At 46.9% G+C, this 24018-nt stretch overlaps 1 protein-coding gene across 10 annotated transcripts in view; it reads left to right on the top strand.

The window, feature by feature from the left end:
- Positions 1-24018, top strand: part of SNAP91 (synaptosome associated protein 91) — a 797825-nt gene that overhangs the window by 546834 nt on the left and 226973 nt on the right. For 8 of the 10 annotated variants that reach the window (XM_078648151.1, XM_078648145.1, XM_078648146.1 and 5 more), the window contains 2 exons: positions 2567-2667; positions 8751-8912. In XM_078648151.1, coding sequence (XP_078504277.1) covers positions 2567-2667; positions 8751-8912 — 263 coding nt within the window. The remainder of the gene's footprint in view (positions 1-2566; positions 2668-8750; positions 8913-24018) is intronic. The other 2 variants (XM_078648148.1, XM_078648150.1) reach the window with 1 other exon arrangement.

The raw sequence follows: 24018 nt of genomic DNA, 5'->3' as shown, positions 1-24018 counted from the left end.
GCGCTATTCCCGCGAACGAAAACAACATCGTGACGTATCGCATAGCCGCGTGATGCGTCATATGACGCACTGCGTAAGCGCACCCGGAAGCACCCGAGCGCATACGATCGCGCAACGTAAGCGCCACCGGGCGCGCCCTGGGACGCAACTACGGGCGCGCCCCGGGGCGCGTAGCGTAAGCGCGTCGGGTCATGTGACCTGAAAATAACACTTTTGATTGGTTCAGAACACTTTTGGTTTCCAAATGATGAGAAAGCCCAGGTCATGAGACCTGAGAATAACACTTTTGATTGGTTCACAACAGTTTTGTTTTCCAAATGATGAAAGACCCCACCTTTTTTCCTCATTCTCACTTTGTTGTTTGAGTGAAGAAGACCTGCATTCATTCTGTGAGAAATGGCTTCACTAGTAGCAGCTGCAGGTGCATCTGCACCACCACCACCTCCACCACAAGGACCACCACAAGACCACATTGGTGGTCAAGAAGAAGAGGATGACGAAGAGGAGGAGGAGGAGAGGAGGAACACATTCCTGCCTGAGGACAATCCCCCATACAGACCCAAGGAACATTTTATTTGGAACTTTTTCAAGATGCCAAGGGGTGCAAAAAAAGTGAATGCAGCTAAGGTGACTTGCCTCATCTGTAGCGAACAACTGTCAAGAGGGAACCCAAATAAGAAGTATTCTTTTGGGAACCACACTATGATTAGACATATGCAGAGGAAGCACCCGAACAATTATTCGGCAGCAGAGGTCAGGGAACTGACCAAGAACCCTCCCCGTCCTTTTTCTTCAAGCGCCTCCAATCAACCCACTCTATCGGATGCAGAGGCTAGGGAGATGGTCCCTAATGTACAAACCAAGTTTGCAAATTTTAAATTTGTTTGCAAATATTGCAACAAAACAATTTCATATGGTGAGCAAAGCATCACTTTACTCAAACGAGCTGCAGACAACCATCACTGCAGCAAGCAACTTTAATTTTTTTCCATTCTATTTTTATTTTGAGCTGTTTGCAATTCCCTGTGTTTTGTTTGACCCCAGAAAAAGTACAAAAAAATATAAAATTGTTCAGAAAAGCCCAAAAAAGTAAAAAATGTTCAAAAAAACAATAAAAAACTGTCTTTCTTTTTTTCTCCAGGGTACGCGTACCGGTATGCTCCCCGGTGCGCGTACCGGGCGCTCCCCCCGCAAAAATCGGATTTTTTTTTTTGCCCCCCACATCAAACCTATGGGGTCAGGGGGGGTCTACCCTGCCCCCTTATGGTCATTTCCCCCTTTGTTTTTGCCACCTCTTGTGTCTCGATCCTACCGAGACACAAGATGGCGGCCGCTCCGGACTGTTTGGAATGTTGACAGACACCCGAGAGCCAATCAGCTTTCCGCGCGCGAACTTGCGTTACGCGCCGGGTGCGCTCCCCTGTGCGCGTACCGGGGCGCGCTTATAGATATATATATTTTTTTTAACCAAAATTACTCAAAATCCTCTGGAGCACATATCTTGAGACATAGCAAAGGCACATCGGGCTACCAGTCCCTACAATTTTCCAAGTTTGGTGGGAATCCATTCAGCCGTTCGGGCTAAAAGTGAGTCCAACCGCCCTATGGAAATTAACATGGGGGAAAACACGTTTTGGGATCCCCTTTTATCTCAGCCCCCGCTTCACGAATCCCCCCAAACTTTAAGGAAAGGAGCGGAGCGCAGCGAGGAAATTTGAGGAAAATTACAGGCAGATCCCTCAATCTGCGCCAAAGTTATTCCCAATAGAATGTTGCGGATTTCCTATGGAAAAAATCCTAACTATAACTACCTACTGGCAACCGCCAGTAGGTAATATATATATATATATATATATATATATATATATATATATGCATTTATATTGAAATATTCCATTTGTCAATTTGCTGAACATCAATTGCAGTTATCAAATGTCAATTTGAATATTTATCTTTCTCAATTTTACAATGTAATTAATTTGTTTTGTATGGCCGGTGATAATTAATACATTTTGTTCTTTATGGTTTATCAGAATGATTATGAAATTATTTCCTTCATAGATTATCATTCTTAATGGTTGAGTATACACTAGTAAGGTAACTAGTATAGTAGCAGTGCAGTTGGTGCAGGACAACATCTTACCATACACCTTAAATTGTAGTTGTGTTGTTAAATAATGGGAATACGTTTCTCCAAATCACCACAAGTGATCTTCAGTGTTGTAATAGTTTTATAATATTTAAATAAATCAACATTTAATACATATTCAGAAGCACAGTATGATACCACAGACAACTAGGCAAGTGGTGGGAAGCAACAAAGAAATATGCATGTGGTGTTATGGATTGCGCTGTACAAATGAGAAAATGTCAGGTCTTGAAATGTTACAAAAACACTTCATATTGCCACTTTTCAGATAAAATGGAGGTAGTAAGGAAAGCACGGCTAATAGCTTATAAGGTTTTTTTCCTGGAACCAAGATATTTGAAGTCATGAAAATGTTAATTGAGCTTGCTGTAAGTTTATTTTATGATCAAATACTAAATAAAGTGTTTTTTTGTGCAGTGCCACTAGACTGTCAAATGATCTTCTTGATCTTCAGCCAGATTTTACATCATCGGTTCAGTCTGCTCCAGTTTCTTCTGCAGGGACAAGTTCATGGGGAGGTAAACGATCGGATTTAATCTATTCTCTGTTTTAGATGTGTATGATTTAAACATTATTTTACTGTATGTGTTTTTCATCTCAAATGAAAGTATTTTCTCATTTGGTACTTGTATCTTCCAGTATGTAGAAGACTAGGACTAATATCTATGCTATTGTGTATTATTTCTGAAGCAAGTTCTCACCTATTTTGTTATTGCATCATATAATAAATGGCCATTCGCGCTGCCTTGTCATCGGCATTAAATATAATTGCTCAGTAACGAACTGTTATTTGCGTTTTAGGTGAGGTATAGGGTGGAGCTCGTACAATAATGTAGAAACATTTTTGGAAACTCAATAAGTGACACTGAATGCCTTAGCCATATTAGTAATGGAGGCCACTGGCTACAATTTTATGACTGGCCGTTCATGAAAGAGTCATACAAAGAGAGAGAGACCGATCTTTAATCCTCCAAAGCTTGGCATCACACTCTAGCACCACCCCTGTTGCAGTAGAAAGCCTGGACAGTGCAGTGCAAAATTATTCTCTCTGTGTCTTTTGGTGGATTTGGCTTATAAGAAGGACTCTCTTGTTTTTGGCAGTCCTAAAGCTTTCTCCCGCCTGGAAAAAGTTGGAGAATTGTCACACATTGTGCAAAGAAAAAAGGGCTATGTAAAGATAAGGCCTAGCAGCAGCAAGAGAAGTGTAGCATTCACACAGATTGAGCCTATTGCAGCAAACAAGGCCTTGTCCCCTTCAGAACAAAAGCACAGGTGCACCACACAGCAGAACTTAATCAAGAAGGACAGTTATGAAGTCCATATCCAGTAAAGAATGTTCTTCATTTTTTTCTTATTATTCCATTTTCATTTCCAGTAGGTAAAACAGTCCAGTTTTAATGACTCAACAGCCGAAATGTTTCATACTAGTGCAGCACTTCTTCAGGGCACTAGATGATGGTAGAGTCAAACACATCCATGAGCTGAAAGTTCATAGGATTCCTTGCTAGTGAGCTGTTTCCCGTCCGGTATGTTATTATATGAAAGATAAGAGCCGTCTATATAAAGGCCACGACCAAATGATGACTAAAAAGGCACGTTCCACAATAGTGATGTCCAACACCGCCAAGTTATGTTGCGATGGTGCTCAAAGCAAATCCTGTAGAAGTTTATCTTCAAAATATCACGCGAAGGCCTAGGAGTAAGAACAGTAAATCCACTAGATGAGGGAAAGGCTTGTGCAATAATTAACGCTGCTAGACCTATAGTGCATCCGAGCAGAGCGGACGTCCCATTGCAATTAACTCTTAAGTTGCAAACCAATTAGGCAGGATACCAACAGCAGAGATAAGACTGTCTTGGTCAACGGGAGCGCTGGGGAATGTAGCAGCAACAGAGAGTTGGGCCGGACTCTGTTGCTGCTACGTTCCCCAGCGCTGTTCTTACTCCTAGGCCTTCGCGTGATGTTTTGAACATAAACTGCTACAGGATTTGCTTTGAGCACCATCGCAACATAACTAGTATTCTAGGTATTGTTGCCTCACCATGTAGTAATGAAGGCTGTTATAAAGATCCACTTTCTGGAAGTATTTTAGGTGTACAGTACAAGACCACTCAACGAGCAAATAAGTAAAAATTACTGTAATTTCCCAGAAGGATGTTTTGGGGAGCAGACACTGTTAGAAATTGCAGACTCTCTCTTAAGTTGTCACGACCATTCTTTGCTGTTCAAAGAGGAGTTACTATGCTAGTTAGAATGGGTCTATTAAGCCTTCAAGTGCCCACATGGTTAGTTTTAGCGGGATACACACCACACTCAAGTATACAAAATTCGAATGTAAATCAATTGAGAGCTATTGCTGGAACTAGTGAATCTATATAGACAACTGAGACCGTACATATTACAGATTTCAGGGACTAAGATTGGAGCTCTAGTAGTCACACGTGGACCGCCAACACAGACTACAAATCCAAAGCAGTAACAGGCAAAGTGCCCACATAGCATGACAATCTACCGTTTTGTATTGTTCATGAAACTAATCTGTTAGAGGTTTCCTTTTATCCTGCCCTGCCACAAGACAATCATAAAATATTGATTGTATATTTCCCTGGAAATAGTATCTAGTAAAGAAAGTGGCTCTTATACATATGGAAGCACATTTGCTAGCATATATACCAATTAATCATGCTACACCCTATTTAGCGGTATGACCAAATACAAAATGCACATGGATTACTCTTGCTGTTGATATATCAAATTGATGGTCAACTTTGATAGGATCCCCACGATAATTAGTACTAATGTTCAGAGGAAGTAGCGTTATTGGCCATAAACCAGCGTCTTGCTGCCATACACTATAGGAGAGGGAACATGAATCGTCTGACCTTATTTTGGAAACCTATACCTCCTTGGTCGAGCTATCTTAGGTGCTTGTCCTTCAAAACTGTAATTCAAGCCTAATACTGTTTTAGAGGAAATGCATCAAGAGAAAAACCTTGATGTTAAAAAAAAGAAACAGAAGCCTAAACAGAAATACAAATTGGATCTCCGAGAGAGCAGGACTCCAGTGGGAATTGGTATCAGTATACTGATAGCCATTCTTCACAGCACTCTGTGAATAGTAGGAGTTTGGAGAATACTCTGCAGATGACATTAGTAGCCAACTTGAGTACTGTAGATGAAATGAGAACTCTGGAAGTGCATTTTATGTAAAAGTCTCACTAGAAAAAGAAGAAAGTGGCAGACTTGACATATAAAAACATACATCAGAGAATGAGAGTCCTTCTGTGGAACAGGATATGGGCTTTAGTACTTGTGGACCGTGCAGAAAAATTACAATAATTCATCAGGCACTCAAGGAGCATTTAGTTACAGTTTCATGGGGGCTCAATATTTAGCTTTGTCCCCACACATGCTTACCTGAATTATTTTTCAGTGTGTGGTCATCTATCTCCAGGCCCAGCGAGAATTATGTCTCTATGAAAGGATTGTTATGAAACTGTATACATTGTGCAGTTATACGATAAACTGCTCTGCCATTTTGTCCTGGAATTAATCTAAGTCCTTTTCTGTCCCAGAGGAGCTGTGAACCGCTATTTTAAACCATTCAAAAAATTTATTTTGAGAAAAATAAACATTGTGACCCAGAATGTCACTTGGGAGAAATAACATGAGAATTCACTAGCGCATCATGCTAAATCTGAAAATCGTCCTATTTTTCTAAGTATTAACCATTTAAATAAAATCATAAATATATGAGCGAGAAGCATACTATCATTATCAGAATGTACGAATATGCATCTAAGCAGGAGGTGCATTATGTTCATAATGGTGCAACAAAAATCTTTTACATATTTTTGCACCACAATGGACATAAATGCACAGGCTATTGCAAACACATAATGACTTGTATGGCGTGAGGCCTCAAAGAGCAAATTAGCAAATGCACAATATAGAGAGCTCACAAGAGACGCGTAAGGCAAAACAATTCAACTTTGGTAAACTACTATGAGAATAATGGAAGGTCAAACGGGAGCGCAAACTATAGGTCGTTTGCCTTCCAGAGAAAGCACATTATTCACATGTGGATAGGATGAATGTACATGGCCAAAAAGCATTTGTGGTGGATTAGGGGCCTGGAATCTAGGAAAGCAACCATTTTGAAGGGATGGTATATAAAGTATGTGTTGACCGCTTTTAGATCCAAAATTGTTAGATGGCTTCTGTACCAAAAAGAAGTTGAAGTACATTTCCATCTTCATTGTTCTTGATGAATTGCCATCACTAATTTTTCTGCTGCATCATCTAGTTTCCTTGCAATACCTCCACCTCATTGCTCCCTGAGCCATACCTACCAATCTTCTCCTCCCAGCATATCCTTCTTCAACTGTTGGGAATATTTACTCTGGACTGGAAATGATTACTGGCCCTGAGGTGGCAGTTTCTTAAAAGGCAACTGTAGCAGGGCTCCCCATAATGGCCAGATGGGAATGGACCTTTACGTTAATAGGGCAGAAAACATGTGAAGCAAAGACCCCCATATTTTGTATTATGTTCCCCATGATATCAGATGACTGCTGACACTGGATTTATGTTTTTTATTTCTGGGTCTTGTTCATCTTTCCCTGGAGACTCTGGATTGTCTGTGTGTATCTTATCCTCTTCAAAATAGGGTTTTGGCTTTTTTAAAGGATTTACACACACTCACACTCACTCACTCTCTCACACTCTCTCTCTCACACTCTCTCACACTCACACTCTCACACTCACACACTCGCACACACTCTCTCACACGCACACACACTCTCTCACACGCACACACACACTCTCTCACACGCACACACACTCTCTCACGCGCACACACACTCTCTCACACGCGCACACACACACACACTCTCTCACACGCGCACACTCTCTCTCACACACACTCACACTCACTCACTCTCTCACACTCTCTCTCACACTCTCTCACACTCTCTCTCTCTCCCACTCTCACACTCACACTCTCACACTCACACACTCGCACACACTCTCTCACACGCACACACACTCTCTCACACGCACACACACACTCTCACACGCGCACACACTCTCTCACACGCGCACACACACACTCTCTCACGCGCACACACTCTCTCTCTCACACACACACACACTCTCTCTCTCTCTCTCTCTCTCTCTCTCTCTCTCTCTCACACACTCTCTCTCTCTCTCTCTCTCACACACTCTCTCTCTCTCTCTCTCACACGCACACTCTCTCTCCAACCTCTCTCAAAGATCAGCTGAGTAAAGGTACTTCCAGAGGCCTGTCGTTGATGGAAATTGCACAAAGTGGGATTTCTCTTTGAGCTTGGAATCAGTTTAGGCCAATTGGAGGGGGCAGATATAGTATAAACGAATCCGTCTAAATTACTTGATTCACATAGCTCTTTCCCCTTTCTTGGTTTAAGGAGCAAATATATTGTCTGCTTCTGGGATAAGGACTCATCCAGTGCAGCGGCTAGGACAAAGAAGACAGAAGTGTTGAGCTTTCCCTTATCAATATGATCATAAGTAATGGATAATCAAGGTATAAACCCGTGAAATTGACCTATTGTAGGGATACAAGGTAGACCAGAATTTAGGGGTTCCATGCATATTTGATGTCTAGCTTTGTTTTAACTACATTTGTGAACATAATATTGGGTCTGAGCGCAATGCTTTGAGTGTCGATCATGTTGAAAGGTGTGATTCTATTCATGATCCCATTTTCATACATTCATCATTAAACAATGCACAGTCATTTGTAAAAGGCATGTAGGAATTGGGTTGAAACAACTTTTTTTAACCAGTGTTTAGCCCCCGTCCCCGTTTTTCAAATAGTGGTAGACCCGCAATTTCATGACTCAGTTGGCCCGCTGCATGCCTACTTCATTAATAAGAGCGACACTATTTTGTGTCTCACCCACAACTAGAAGCAGTATGTCCTGCATTCGCCTAGTATGTACCACCAGTGAAGGTGAGAATTGAAAGTGAGGCTTAAAATTCCCACTGTCTCTGCAGACGGCCTTCTTGATTCTTAGAGTCTCCCTTCTTCATCCATGTTTAGAGTTTAAAAATCCCCTCCCACCCAGAAGCCCTTGAAATACTAAGGTCTAACAAACAATTTACCATCAATGACTGCTCAAGTTTTGTGTGTAAATGTATAGCTTTTTACTGTATTGAAATTAAACGTCTGGTATTTGAGGCACAAGTCTTACCTAGTGGTGATCTACCATTCACTGTGGCATAAGTAACACCTGAATACGGCTGAATTTGCAATCCGTTTATTATACAGTTTTCCTACTTGTGTAAATACATTCAAATACAAACAGTCGGAGAGATCTTTTAACTTTTGTTTATTTACATTGCTTACCTAATGCATACTATCGCAGACCTTTTGGGGGAAGGTGAGTGATGTTTTAATTTGACACTGTTTGTGTTTTTGTTCGTGTAGTGATTTTGGTGTTTGTGCGTTTCTGTTGCGTCTTTGGTGTGTAGTTCTAGGCTAGTGGCTGTCCTCCACTCTCACTCTCTCTCTTAATCCTTTAATCCCCTCTGATTTTCATCTCTGGTTGCACACAGACACCCTTTCTGCACCTTCTGCTACTGTTCTCTCTGAGGTCCAGCTCTCTGATCCATTTGCACCAGAGCCTGTCCCCAGTGCCACCTCCAGTGAGACACCTGCGCCCTCTGGCACTTTTGCTACTCTAGCTGCTGTCACTGCTGAAGTTGATCTTTTTGGAGGTTAGTTGGTTGATTTTTCTGCAAACTTTGCTTTTATTCTGATCATCTTGAGTAATAAAGGACTGAATCTTTTTTTTATCATTGCCGTCAACAATTCTTTTGTAGTTGATGGTGATTTAGTAATATGGGTAACCTGTGTTTTCCAAAATTTACTGAAAACTTGTTGAACTTACGAGTATTTTGAAGTACATTTTTTATTAATGTAGTAGTGTGTTGCTTCCGGAATTGGGCCTTTAGTACGTGTCTGCGATTTATGTTAACCGATTTTGAGATAAAAAATATGCTGATCTTGAAATATTCATTTAAAAACAAACTTGGGCTAGTTATAAAATGGCAGATAAATTCGTCTTTGCACACCTTACTTTATTTTCCATTTGCTCAATACTTTTTGCGTTCATTTTATCGTCCTTTGATGAATTCTACAATTTACCATACACATTGTAAAGCGAGCAGTCGTCTTTGTCTAAAAATGACACGTCATTTAACCAACTCTTTTCTGGCAACCAATCAGTAAATTAGAACACGTTTCACAAAATGGACATCTTGTGAAAGTGGATGCACACATTGATTTTTTTAAAACTATTTTACAAACTTTGTTTTCACGAGGCACAGATACCTTTCTATATGATGGCGCAGGAATGCAGGTTTTCATGCAGATTAATCATTCCATTGCCCGATAAAACAATTGTTGAATAAGCAGGCATAATCTGTTATCACATACTTTGTGTGCTCCTGCCACCTAGTGGGCACATTCAAAACATGTTGAAGACGGATCAGCTGAAGAAGATAAGCGAATCCAGCTGAGCCCGTTTATCTTCTTAATGTTATGCACAAGTCCTTAATCTACCTTTTCGACGTTGCTGTTCTGAATCTGACAGAACATCAAGAACCTTTCTGTGTTAAGGAGACCGTTCGTGTATTCATTTTGAGGTATCCAATTAGAGGGCAGCGTCAGAACACTGTGCTGTAAGAAGTACTATTGGTTGATAGCTTTATTTCGATATGCAGATATATCTTTTTTTTTTTTTTTTTTTTTTTGCGTAAGACCTTTATTAACATAAAGCAGAATACACAGCATGAGCCTACAACCCTGAGGCCGGCTCGCCACTTCTCTGTGTTAAATCAGTACAATCGTAGATAAATATGCCAAGCACATGGTAACGATAGACAGAACCATCCGGTATTCTCCAGTCAGGGCACGCATTGTACAATCGACATGAGTCTCACAGTTTGCAATTATAACAACCGAACTCTAACTTCCCCAACTTAAGACCTTTCATTGCTCTCAGTTACATCCTATACAGTGAGCTAAGCAGTGTTCCATAATTCCTCCAAAGAATCTTCAGGGGCCACAACCCCACGGCAGTCATTCACCTCGCAGCGTCACCCGCACTTCAACTAATCCTCCCCATTCTCCTGTAAGGAATTCAGATAGTCTGTCAAAAAGCTCCACACATCCTTAGGCCTAGATTTAACAGGCAAGTCCTCCTCATACGTTTGTAGTTTATCCTTACAAGTAGACATGCTATGCATCCACACCTTCGTAGTCGGTACCTTACGGCTGTGCCAGCATTGTGCCACCTGTCTTTTGGCTAACAGGAGTGCGATAGCACAGAATTTGCGCTTCAGCGCTCTGAATTGGGGTAGAATACCGAGCAGGCAGATCCGTGGCGTGCAGTGCACCTCGTCTCCCAACATGACCGATAGGGCGGCAGTGACCTCCTCCCAGTAACTCGCTACACGCTCACACTTCCATGCTAAATGTACAAAGTCCGCCCCATCCCTGTTGCAGCGTTTACATTTGTCTTCCTCTTGAAGCCCGTATCTGCGCAGTTTCACCGGTGTGTAATAGCTTTGGTGGATGAACTTGAAATGGATAATCCTCAGATTCCCGTTTGGTGTCAGTATCTGTGTCAGTGCACATGAGCTGTACCATTCTGCCTCTGTCAGTGGAGCTTCCAGTAATGCATCCCATCTTTCCTTGGCTTTAAGTGCTTGGCCTGCTATGTCAGATTGTGCAGCAGTGTAGAGTTTGGATACTAAGTGTGACCGATCACTCGTGGTGATCAGCATTTGTAATGACGTTAGTGTTTCCGGCTCTTCTGGGAATGAAGGGTAATGTTCTTTTAATGCCCTCGTCAATCTGTAATACGTGAAGCGGAACAGAAGAGTCTGATTTTGTATATAATCCAACCGATCAAGTTCTATAAACGTGCCTCCCTGAAATATGTCGCTCATTTTGTCGATCCCAGCTCTGGACAGTAGCGACATCCCCACTTTCTCGCTAGTGACTGATAAAGCCTGATGGTGGTGTAGTGGCATGTTCGGTGCATATAATGGGGTCTTGTGGGCCAGTTGTCCTAGTTTATTCCATGCCTTGATCGTGGTGTCTACTGTGTTGATGTCTTTTGAATGGAGCGGGGGTCTAGTGTGTGACAATATCGCCGACAGGGGGATTGGATGGGCATCTCCCTCCTCAATGGCCACGTGTGTGACGTAAGGGACCTCATGGTACCAGTACGCTGCGTACTGTGCCTGGGCACAGAGGTAATACAGGAGAAAATCGGGCACCCCGAAACCGCCCTTTGCTACCGGGAGCGTTAGGGTCTGCAGTTCAATGCGGGCCTGTTTACCCGCCCAGATCAAGGTTAGTACTAGTGATTTTATGCGCCGAAAGACCTCCCGTGTAGGCGTGATGGGAATGTTGTTAAAGAGATATAACAACTTAGGCAAGATGTTCATTTTGACGATTGCTATTCGATCAGTTATGGATAATGGCAGGTGTATCCAGCTACGGACTTTATCTTCCAGTTTGGTGATTACCACACCATAATTCGCACGCATGACTTCGTCTGGGTCCCTATGGAACATGACTCCTAGGTAGCGTATCGGTTCCTTCTGCCACTCTAGTGGATAATCTAGTGCAAAGGAATCAGTGGAATCGGTGAGGGGTATCAGTGAGGACTTGGACCAGTTTATCGCCAACCCCGAGTGGCCCCCAAATCGGATGTACTCCCTGAGGAGCGGATTTAAATGTGTTTCCGGATCGCGAACATAAAGCAACATGTCGTCCGCGTAGAGTGATATGTGCAGTGGTCTGGACGCAAATTGCAACGCCGATTCCCTGTAATTCTGACGCACTATGCACGCCAGTGGCTCCAACGCCAGTGCGAAGAGCAGGGGTGACAGGGGGCAACCCTGTCTTGTTCCCCGACCAATGTCAAATGGGGCCGATACGTACCCATTTATCCGAACCCTCGCACACGGTTTGGTATACAACAAGGAAATCCACTGAACAAATCTTTTAGGAAAGCCCATCCTATTAAGGACGGTCAACAGGTAACGCCATTCGATTGAATCAAACGCTTTGGCGGCGTCGAGTAGGACAGCCACAGCTTTAACCGAGGGTTTTAGATAGTGCGCCAGAGCAAACAGGGACCTTGTGTTATGTGAGGTGGATCTGGTGGGGACGAACCCTGCTTGGTCCGGGAGCACTAGGCGAGTCATCAGGGGGGACAGCCTGACAGCTAGTAACTTTGCAAGTATTTTTGAGTCCACATTTATTAAGGATAGGGGCCTGTAGGAATCGCAATTGTCCGGGTCTTTGGCCGGTTTGAGGAGTGCAATGATCATAGCTTCCCGCAGAGTGGGGGGGAGCTGCGAACCCTCAAAAGAGGCACCGTACATGGCCACCAAATATGGGGCAAGTATATCCACAAATTTCTTGTAAAATTCGGACGTGTATCCATCCGGGCCAGGTGCCTTGCCATTTGGGAGCGACGCAATCACCTCAGTGACCTCTTCTACCGTGATCGGCCGAGCCAGATATTCCCGATGGGCATCTGACAGCCAGCCAATCGCCACATCGTGGAGGTATTCGTAAGTTTCCTCCGCTGTAGCCGTTGGTTGAGATTGGTATAGTGTGCTGTAAGAGTCAGCAAAACATTTGACTATGTCTGCTGAGTGCGTTTGAACTACACCCGCCCCTGACTTGACCCGAAGGATAGCCGAATTCCCCCGCCCCTCACATATTTTCTGCGCCAGTACTCGCCCCGGCCTTCCCCCTTCTTCAAAAGCCCTGGCTGAAGGTTTACGATCTAGATATTTGATTTCTGACGCCAGGAATTCGGCATGTTCTGTGTGTAAGTCTCGCAGTTGGGGTAATAACAGTATGTCCTGTGAGTTTTCATATTGCAGTTCAAGATCCCTCATCTGACTTTCGCAGCGACGGATCTGGTTCCTGATGTCTTTTAGTACACCTATGGTGGTGCCAATGCAAACGCCCCTCAACGTGGCCTTAAAGGCTTCCCAGAGTAGACATGGGTCGTCCGTAGTTTGAGAATTATTAGCGAAGTAGTCCTTGATCGCCTTTGTCAGGGTATCGACATAGACAGGGTCTGTGAGGGCCTGGGAATTAAACCGCCAGTGAAAGGGGGGGGGGTGTAGTGCGGAATGTCTAGCTGCAACAGAACCGGATTATGGTCCGACAATGTGCGTGGGAGCACCTTTACCGTACGAGCCCATAGTGCAACATCCCTGGACCCTAGCCAGTAGTCCAGTCTGGACCAACTATTGTGTGATGCTGTGATGTGAGTAGCGCCAGGATCGTCGGTGTGCTGCAGTCTCCATATATCCGCCAATGCTAGATCGCTCATCATGTGGTCTATCATAAGCCTCGCCTGCTTGTGTTGTTCCACCGACTGGAAAGACCGGTCCAGTCCATCCCGCAATGTTACGTTCCAGTCCCCCCCACATAAAATGTGTGTACCCGTGTGGTCCTGCAAGTGTCCCCAGATCTCCCGATAAAAGTCAGGTGCATCAATGTTCGGGCCATATATGTTGAGGAGTGTTATGTGTTGCCCCCTAAGTGTGCCTGACACTAGCACATATCTGCCAGCCGGGTCTTGCGCCACATGTCTCTCTTCGAAGTGTACCCCTTTTCTGACCAGGATGAGCACCCCCCGGGAATAGGAAGAATATGAGGCCCTGTAGGACGATCCCGCCCATCTCGACCCCAATGTAGCGTGAGTATGCGGTGCTAGGTGCGATTCCTGCAGGAATGCAATGTCAATATTCCATCTGGTGAGACTGGCAAACACTTGCCTGATTTTCTGTGGGCGTGAGAACCCCCGTATATTCCACGTAAGGATGTTTAGTCCGCTCCTGCCATCAGTTCTAGAGCCTGGCTCACCTATTGGATACAGTACCATTCATTCCTAAACATTCAAGCAGTCCGCCCCAGTCTCGACCCCATCCAGCTACATGATCACCACTTGCACACACAAGCCCCAGCAGGGCCAAAATGTAGAATGTGTTGGTTTGCAATGCTTTCGGCCTTAGTAAACAGTTAAGCATCCCCCCTCCCCAGAACCCTCCCACTCCAGCAACCCCAATCTGCCGAAGCCTCACCCTTACAGAGCACAACTCCCCCAACAGTGTAACCAACAACTTGGTGCTCATAGCAAAACTTGTATAGGGTTGTACCCTCGTGGAGGACCGCCAGTGGCACAGCACTACACCCGATACACAGGTGCAGGCGACATGAACTTGAATCAACCTAAAACGCAAAATATGTGTCCATTAAACCACAAGCCCACATTCCCATTACCACCCCTTCTCTGGGTGCAGGCAGTGAGGCAGATCCAGAGAAAACAGAACTCCATATCGCAATGTACAGCCGCGTAGGGAAGGGGCCGTTCCCATTCAACGCAGCGTATCTCTTCCCCCGCACTTAATAGTTGTCCGGCCATACCCAATCTGGACCTCAGCAACCTGTACGGTCAAGCCCCATCCAGTAGTGCACATCTAGTAATGTGGGTCGGAGCACAATGTCCACTGTTCTGTGACCCTTTAGGTCGCTCCCCCAGCAGATCGGAGGGCTTGCGAGCACAAAGCACACAGAACGACCCAGCCTAGTGCCCTCATGAGCGGCAGGAGCAGTTGCAACAGGGCCGTGGTTTCTGAACTCCCATGAGGAAGGCCTGGTAGTTTAGTACAGATATGAGTGTTTGCGATAAGTCAGGGCAGGATAGGTCTACAGTCACAGACATGTCAGCCGCTCCCTCGTCCTACACCGCACAATGCACAATCAAAATATAAAACGCCAGCAGCTCACCTCAGGTAGTTCTCATCAACAAACCTTGCATAGACAGCCGAAAGTGGCAGTGTAGCAGTCCCTCGCGGTAATGTGAGCAGAAGTCTCTACCGCTGTGTGAAGTTTGAGTGTTTTAGGCGCCTCAGTCTGAGTCCCCGTTCTGGTCTCGTCTGGCTTCCGACCTCGCCTCTTGCTGTATTTTCTTGACAAGGTCGAGGGCCGCCTTAGGAGTTGGTAGCACTATCGTCCGCTCCCTCCACACCACACGCAGCCGGGCAGGATACAACATGGAATACCCAACATTCAATTCTCGCAGTTTGGCCTTCACCGCGGCGTATTCTCTACGTGCTTGCTGAACAGCGACCGTGTGATCGGGGTAAAATTCCAGAGTGTTGCCCTGGTGAGTGATCTTGCCCTTCTCCCTCGCAAGCCGGAGGATCACGTCTCTGTCCCTGTAATTCAGGATCCTCGCTACTATCGGTCGGGGCGTAGCACCCGATGGTGGTTTGGGGCCTAGCGATCTATGGGCTCGTTCCACAATGAAGATCTGCGAGAAGGCTTCTGCTCCAAAGATATCCCTACAGAGCCCTTCGACATACTGCTCCATGCGGCCTGTGTTGGTGGATTCTGGCAGGCCCGCTATTCGCACGTTATTTCGCCTCGAGCGCGCTTCCAAATCCTCCTCCTTTGCTTTTATTACCTCCAGTATGCGCTCCATTCCCGCGCATTTTGAGGTGGACGCGCGCGCCTCGTCTTCGACCGCCGAGATCCTTGTTTCGGCCTCATCTAGTCGTTCGCCGTGCTTTTCTTGTCGGGCAGCCATGCCATCCATTCTACACGTTAAATTGTCCAACTTCCCGTTGATGTCCTGTAGATTTGTTTGAATCGCCAGCAGGATTTGCTCCATGTTGGTAGATGGTGGCGAAATCGAAGACCCGCCGGCCTCCATTGCGTCATCCACTGTCCTAGTCCCCTTCCTATTATCGAAGGAGAGTTTTGGCTGCTGTTTGTCTGGTTTGCCCATGGTGGCGGGCGGTGAAAGCACCCTGCACCACTGGGGTCTGGTCGCCCTCGTTACTCTGGTCGACTTCGCCGTGTTTTCGTTTTGGCGGTAAGCAGCAGACGCACTCAATGTCTAGGTCAGTCCCAAGGCGGTACTCCTTGATTGTGGTACTCCAGCAGGGCTATGGACGTGACGTGCCCCGGCCAGCGCCGTCGCTCTGAGAGATCAGGGAGATGGTTGCTCACGTGCCTGTGTGGATAGGGCCCCCTGCAGTTAGTCCAACCGGAGCCTCCGCCTCTTGTTCGTGTGGGTACTCGCCCCCGGTACCTGTCCGCTCCCCAGTCCCCTGCTCCTGGATCTCCTAGTCGGCGGATGTTAGAAGGCCTCCAACACACTGTGCCCTGATGTTATGCGCGCGGTAGTGTGCCCAGTTCCACTACCCGCCGGCTCGTCGTTAGAACACCTCGTTAGATTAGCAGGGGCCCTGCTGCGTCAGTCTGCTGCGATCGCCGTACCTGGAGGGAGTGCCGCCATCTTGTCAGGCAAACCGGCCGATGTGGATGCGGACACCGCCGCTAGTGCAGAGGCCTGCAGTGGTGTAGACTTTCTCCCTGGCCCCAGCGGACCGTGAGCAATGAAGGGCGCCGATGTCGGGTTAAGCGGACTGCCCGCCACCAGCCGTGTGTTGCTCGCGACCCACCTCCGGTCGGCCGCCGGCCATCTTGTCAGGCAGTCCGGTGCGGGTTACAGCGACCTCGGTTTTTCTCCGCGATGCAGGGGAAGCGGCCGTCTCCGCAAATATCCAACTGTGCTCCACATCCTCCTGCACCCGATCGTGGTCGCGCAGGGTGGGTTGGTGGGGCTCTAGTGGCAATGAATCACATCGTGTGATATCGCCCGGCGGAGCTGCAGTTCAGGCAGCCATTCCGCTGTGCGCCCCCTAGCGCCTCCCGATATGCAGATATATCTTAAAAGCATATCATCAATTTAAAAATACATTCAAGGATTAAAACAAGTACAAAATACCGATGATACATACAAATAAGTTAATTAAAAATGGATTAAATTGAAATAGACAGTCTTTTGGAGCGAATCACCAAGCCCATCTTAAAAATTTTGAGACACCACAAACTATAGGGGGGGAAGTGTCAGTTAATAAAATACGTAACGCCACCAAATGCTGGTGTGTCCCTAATAGTCTAAATAGAGGTTTGAGCCAACACCTCCTTGGTCGGGAATAATCAGGGCATTCAAAAAGGATATGTGTCACCGTCTCGGGCCTTGTAGAACAGATGGGCACATAATGGCGATAGCTGCACAGGCATTTTCCATCTGGAAAGGAGAACCCCTATCGGAAGAGTGCCCACTCTGAACTGAAAGTAAAGAGCCCTATCAACTGGCATGGTGATCAAGTCCAGATAGGGTTCATAGGCCACCACGTCCTTGATTCTTAGAAAGGCTGCGGTGGAGTTGCAGTGACGGGGGTTACCGATAAGTTGAGAGGAGACCCATTCCCAGTATAGTTTTTTCAGGGTAGCTTTGGGTGGGGCAGATTTTGTAGCCCAAGAAGCCCCCAAACCCAGTTCCCCCAGGAGGTTTTTGATATCCCTTAACCACTTAATTTTGTGCCAGCCCCCCATTCCCATCACCTCAGACAGCCCATCGGCATAGGATTTCAGTTCTGGGACCCTCCACAAGAGGGACCATAAAAGCAGCGGCCGGAGGCGAGCCTGGTCCCTGATTGATTTACAACCCACGTCTAAGAGCACCGGAACTGTTGGGGTGCTCAAGGGGAGAGCCAAAAGGTCTTTCAGAAATTTGCTCTCCGACTTCGATAGAGCCTCCAAGTTACAGAGACCCCATAGCTCCGCCCCGTATAACGCTGCAGTGACTCCTCTTGCTTTATAGATGTCAATTGCTGGTGCCACGGACTGTTTGAATGAGGCGCGATACTCCCTTAACAGCGCACCCCCCACCCTTTTATGGCTAAGAACCATCTTGTTGGTATGGGGTGACCAGCTCATAGCATCGCTCATACGTATTCCCAAGTAGTCGAACTCAGAGACTTTCTCGAGAGGGACAGAGTTCAAAACTGGAGCACGTCCTAGTTTCCGTGGTTGGTGCATGATCAGGTATTTTGTCTTGTCCACATTAATCACCAAACCCCTTGCCGAACAAAATTCCTGGAATCGATTCAGAAGCTTCTGGAGACCCTGGGGAGTTTTGGCAATGAGAAGGGTGTCGTCCGCAAACAGCAGGGTAGGGATCCGTGCGCCCCCCAGGGAGGGTGCATCTGCTGGTTCTTGAAGCAGGTGCTCTACCACACCATTAACGTACAAGGAGAATAGTGTGGGAGCTAGCACACATCCCTGTCGGACGCCCCTGCAGACCGGGATCCTGTCAGTCTTTTCCCCATTCTGGCCCCAACGCACCTGGGTATAATTATCTGTGTGGAGTTTGATCAGGAGCGACAGAATGTAGGGGGGCAACCCAAGACCATGCAGAACCCTCCAGAGTTCTTCCCTAGGAACCAGGTCAAAGGCAGTCTTCAGGTCAATAAAGGCCAAGTAAAGACTGCCTTTGCCCAGCACCACCACCTTCCAATGCAATAGCATCAGTCTGAAGACCTGTTCAATGGTCCCCGTACCTGAGCGGAATCCCGCCTGAAAATCAGACAGGATATGGTTTTTGTCCACCCAATGAAGAATCCTCCCCAGAATCACCTTCCCCGCCACCTTTTGCGTCGAGTCAATCAGGCTTATCGGCCTATAGTTCCTAGGGTTGTCCCGACATCCCTTTTTAAATATGGGGACAACCTCTGCCCCTTTCCAAGATTCAGGGACAGGTCCTCCCTCCAAGATGGCATTCAGAAGGGCGGTTACCAATTTACCCCATTCAGTCGGGTAGGCTCGAAGTAGGTCCCCTGGGAGCCCATCAGGACCGGCTGCCTTCAGGGGTACCAGGGACTTAATTACATTCGCAACCTCCCGTGAAGTAAAGGGGTCGAGAACGCTGTCCTCTGCCAAGAGGGCAAGGGAAAATGGCTCATTGAGGGACCCTTCTACCGGTGAGTATAAGGACCTGAAGTGGTTAAACCAGAACTGGGTCGGGATAGTACAAGTCCTCAACGTGCCCTCAGGTCTGTTCCTGGATCCCACCAGATTCCAAAAGCCCCTGGCATCCTTTCCTTGACTAGCATGCAAAAGGTCCGCCCAGAACTTTTCCTTCCACTCCATTTTCGCTATTTTTAAGGTTTGGGTGTAAATCTTTCTAGCCGACCTGGTCCTAGTTTGGGACTTTAATTTGACTGCTTCCACCAGTGCTTTCTTACATGCCCCACATTTATGGGTATACCAGCCCTCTCTTTTCAATGGGCGGGCCCGAGTAATAGCCCTAGTATGTCTAATTGGAGCAATAAACAAATTGCTTATAGCCGTGGTCAAGTCACAAAAAGTCCCAAACACCTCCTCAGGCCCATCCTCAAGAGAGTCCAATTTACATTGGGCTGTGGCCAGAAGAAGTGTTATAGCTGCAACCTTCTCTGCGGATAGGGTGAGCTTTGCCCACTTCAGCCGCCTGCCGCAGTTCGAGACAGATGGTTCCCCGAATTTAACGATGGTACGTGGCCAGGGGCCCCTTTTGCCCTCCGACCACCAGGGAGTCAAAGCGAGAGAGAGCAGGTTGTGATCGCTCTCAACGGACGTGATAATTTCCATGTCCCTCACCGAGCTCCATAGGCACACGTCAAGCAAGATATAGTCAATTCTTGACGTGTGGTTGGGCCTGTTATACGTGTGGGCTCCCGCCTTATCAGAACTTGACCTCCCATTGAGGGCCCTCAGATCGAATTCCATGCTAAGAGTGTTAATCTGGAGTGCCATTTCAGTCCACCTCTTGATCGGGGTTAGCTCTAAGGGCGGGATCCCCCTCCTTTGGTCCTCCTCCTCCAGATCCATGGTATCGTCCGAGCCCAAGGGCTTGAACGTGCAGTTTAGGTCGCCCGCAACCAGGGTACATGATTCAAATGGAGATGACCTTAGCAGGCCCTCCAGGAGAGCAATAGTGGGTGACTGTCTACCTCCCTTTGTGCCCCGGGCATAGATGTTATAAATGTTCAAGATGGCACGACCCCGGGCGTCTTTTAGGGTAATGTTAAGGATATCAGGGCAATTGGTCTGGTGCTCCTCGACTCTACAGTTTAAAGAAGTTGCCACCCAAATGAGAAGGCCACCCGAGGGGCGTCCCCTCCCAGATGCCGGATAGACAGCAGAGCTAGAGTAGGAAGAATATCCCACCTTATGGGTGGGCTCCCTGCTCCATGTCTCCTGAAAGATGCAGATTGAGTACTCTTCCACAAGGGCATTCCAGTCCGGCAGTGCCAGCTTCCTGTCAATTCCAGCCACGTTCCAGCTGAAAATCCTAAGAACTGGATCCGTTACAGCTGGGACGCGGCTGGGCACGACATCACAGCGGACATCTGCCCTGACCGGAACGAGAGGTCCACTGCCCTCTCCATTGTTACCCTGCCCCCCACCAGGTTCCCGGATGACAGATGGGGCTATATGATTTATTGTTGGGGTGGATGAGCTGGTCAACAGTACAGTAGGAGAGGCAACCCCGCCTGCTTTGTAATCCCCCAAAGCCACCCCACAGGCAACATCAAGTCAGTAACCCGAAGAGCCCCACTTCCAACCTGGCCAGGCTGCCTGTGGGTGGAACTGTGGTGCCGCCGGAGACTCTGGGCGGCCACTATAGCTGTGTTGTGTCTCAGCATAGGGTGAGCCGTTGTAATTGATAACAGGCCGCGGGTAGAAATAAGTTAAATCCACCACATCGATGCCTAGACCGCCTGCTACATGGTTATGGTTACAGATTGTGTGTGCAACTCTACTGTCTTTAAAGTTGACTAGCATACAATCTCCTTCTAGGCGTTTCTTGCCATGTCCTACCCAGCCCACCCTACGTACTCCAAGAATCAGCCCCTCCAAGCCCCTAGGTAGCGGTTTATTGGATTTCAACCAGTGCAGAGTTTTATTCTTTAAGGCCTGGTGGGTTTCGAGCTGAGCATCCTTCAGAGGGGGGACATTAATGAGAACAGCAACATATGGGTGGCACTCTAAGAAGTACTATTTGCCCTCGAGTACCTCTGGGAGAGTTTAGTTAAGCCGCGACCTGGCTCGAGCCATATTGCTGCCTTTGCCCTCTATCGCCTGTATGTTCCACTTGCATAGTGCTCTCACAACGCTCAAATTGCTTAACTTCACTTATACACCATGACCCATGTGACAAATGAGCCAAACTCAAGGGTGTGGTTCAACTAGGACCAGGACACAATCACACAAGCATGCTTAAAAGGATGAGAAGAAGTTACCTAGAAGTTAGACATGAGAAGAAAGAGAGAAACAAGAAAGGTAGCACACAGATTGTACAGCAAGTGTCTTGAAATAAATGAACCAAATTCATTTCAGCCATGATTCCTCAGTCCAGTGATAAACACTTAAGTATTGCAGCCAGCAAATTATATTTACATCCCCCACAGGGGCAGGCTCCCGGTGCCAACAACTTACATTCCCACCAGGGTACTTGGACCATCTGAGTAGTCGACATCTATATATGGAAGCATCACAGTCCCCTCTGATTAGGAGAGTGATGGAAAACACATACCAGTGATACAGAAAACAAAACATTAGTAAACCGCATAATGCACAGTTCCTGCAGGGGTACCCGTGGCCTGACCCTTCTCCAGGCAAAGCCCCCATCCATGATCAACTCCAGGCAACCAAGGGTAGGGTTGAAAGGTCCTGGACCACCAACAGGTCACACCCCCATCCAGCCAGCCCTGTGTGCATTGCCCCTGTCAAGGGGACAAAAACAGCCAACAGTCAGTTTTTTTGGAGGTGGTACCGTTATTTTCTGCTCACAGTTCCACCACAGGGCAATTGGGTCACCCGTAAATTCACCCTGCCCCCCCCCCCCCCCCAGCCTCGACTGCACTTCTTGGATATTGCACCTAGGACGGTTTGGATGAAGGCCTCTTGGCCCCTAAGCGATTCATTCTGATTCCTTTAGAGGTCCAGGTGGCGAGCTGTTTGGCCTCACTGAACATGGTGTGACTTCTGACCAGAATATTGCTGTGCCTGGGAGGCTGCACTTTACTTTTGAGAGGGACACGAAAAAGCAATTCTTGTACTACCCGTCTCCCTGAGGGGGACATGTCATTACCTCCCCATGTATGACCAAGGTATCTGAAGGACTGATTTACCCAGAATCCAATGCCTTCTGCAGGTGGCCAAGGAAGTGCTCCAACCGCAAGGGCACCAATGCCTGCCCACTGATGTTTCACCCCCACCAACTGTGCGGTCTTCATTCCAGATCCATGGAACTGCTCACTTGGTCTATGAATAAAGAGTGGCCACACCACCAGGTGTTCACCAGCCTTCAAATGGAGGCTCCAAGGAGAGAATTAGGAAAAACTGACCCTGTTACCAGACCATCTGTTAGCAGACCATAGTTAAAAACACCAGTGGGGGAAAAGTGGACACCAGGACCAGACCCCTCACATCAGGTGATAGCAAACTTAATGCTCGAAGCATGTGGACCGCCACCTTCCAACCCTTTGCAAGCCCAATGCCGCCGCTGTGGTCGCAGACGAAATTCAGAAGGAGTGAGACGTGAAGTGGGCTGTGTCCAATCCTAAGCAAGACAGTGCACACTTGCATAACCATGTAACCTGAAAACTGTGTGAGTGGAGTGCCAACCTCATGAACTAAGACATTGTGGCATCCATTTTGGGATCTGTAGCAAAGGTATTCCCTCATCAGGGTCACTGAACAATGGGTGGTGTTTGGAACTGCAGATAGCTATACCCATACATTGAAGCATCATTCACTTGGCAGTATTCCAATGATATGCGAAAGCCTAAATGCATCAATCAGTCTCCTGGCATCGGGCACAGCAGGAGCAATACGCTTCCATTCCATGAGAGCCGTCCTAACCATGAAGCCCTTTGCAGGGCCCACCACACCCCTCAAGCCTGCAAAGAAGGCAATAGCTGATAACTGCCTCCTGACCAGCACCACTAACCTGCCAAGCTGGTTTGCTGCTGGCCAAAAGGGAGATCGCACTACATTGGGGCCGCAAAACAGTTCCCACATTACAAAGTTGGCTAGCATTCTGCAACACTAACAGTGAAGTTTATTCTACTACATTGCCTTGCTCCTCACGTCCCAAACACATCTGGGAGCCACTTAGGGCTTATACGGTGACTGAACCCTGAGCTACTGGCTCCCAACTCTAACAGGGCATAATCCCGACCGGAGTGGGCTGATCGGCTTGTGCACCACAATCACCTGTTTACAAATGTATTTCTGCGAACTACCAATGTTGTTATTCTTGCTTATATGCATATGTTTGAAATTGCCTTTTTTGCGGGAGGGCTAAATGTTGGGCTGTTGGAGGCTGACGTCCTCCTCTTGCTAACGCGGGAATGCCACAGGGAATGTATTTTACAAGCATTCATTATTTCTCTTCTTTCCCTTTTGTTTCTTGACATTTTGGCTCTTATATGGTCAACATCCTTGCATTGTCCAACTAATGCAACAGTGACAGTCAGCTCTCATGTTTGTATTGCTTTAACGTACGAAAATGGTAAATAACGTTTTTTTTTAAAACAACAACAAAAACCTGCCAAGCTCCCTTTGTTTTGCTAAAACATTAGAACGGCAGATGTGGTAAAATGCTATCCCTCAACCCCAGATTTGAGTATGGCAGCATAAGTCTGCCATAACGTCTCATACGCAAGCTTAGTCCTTGGGGCTAGGGATGCTGCCATCAGATCTGGGGCAATGGAGCTCCAAGCTTCCATAAATCCAGTGGGAATGTAGTCATCCCTTCATCTGCTGTCGGCCTTAGCGCTCTGAATTCTGCCAACTTAAAATCGAGCAAAGCATCAGCCACTGTTTATTACCACTGGCACATGCCTGGCAGTGAAATCTATGTTGCAAGTCAAA

Source organism: Lissotriton helveticus, chromosome 6, assembly GCF_964261635.1.
Source record: "Lissotriton helveticus chromosome 6, aLisHel1.1, whole genome shotgun sequence".
Lineage (NCBI taxonomy): Eukaryota > Metazoa > Chordata > Amphibia > Caudata > Salamandridae > Lissotriton > Lissotriton helveticus.
This window is presented reverse-complemented; position numbering and strand designations above follow the sequence as displayed.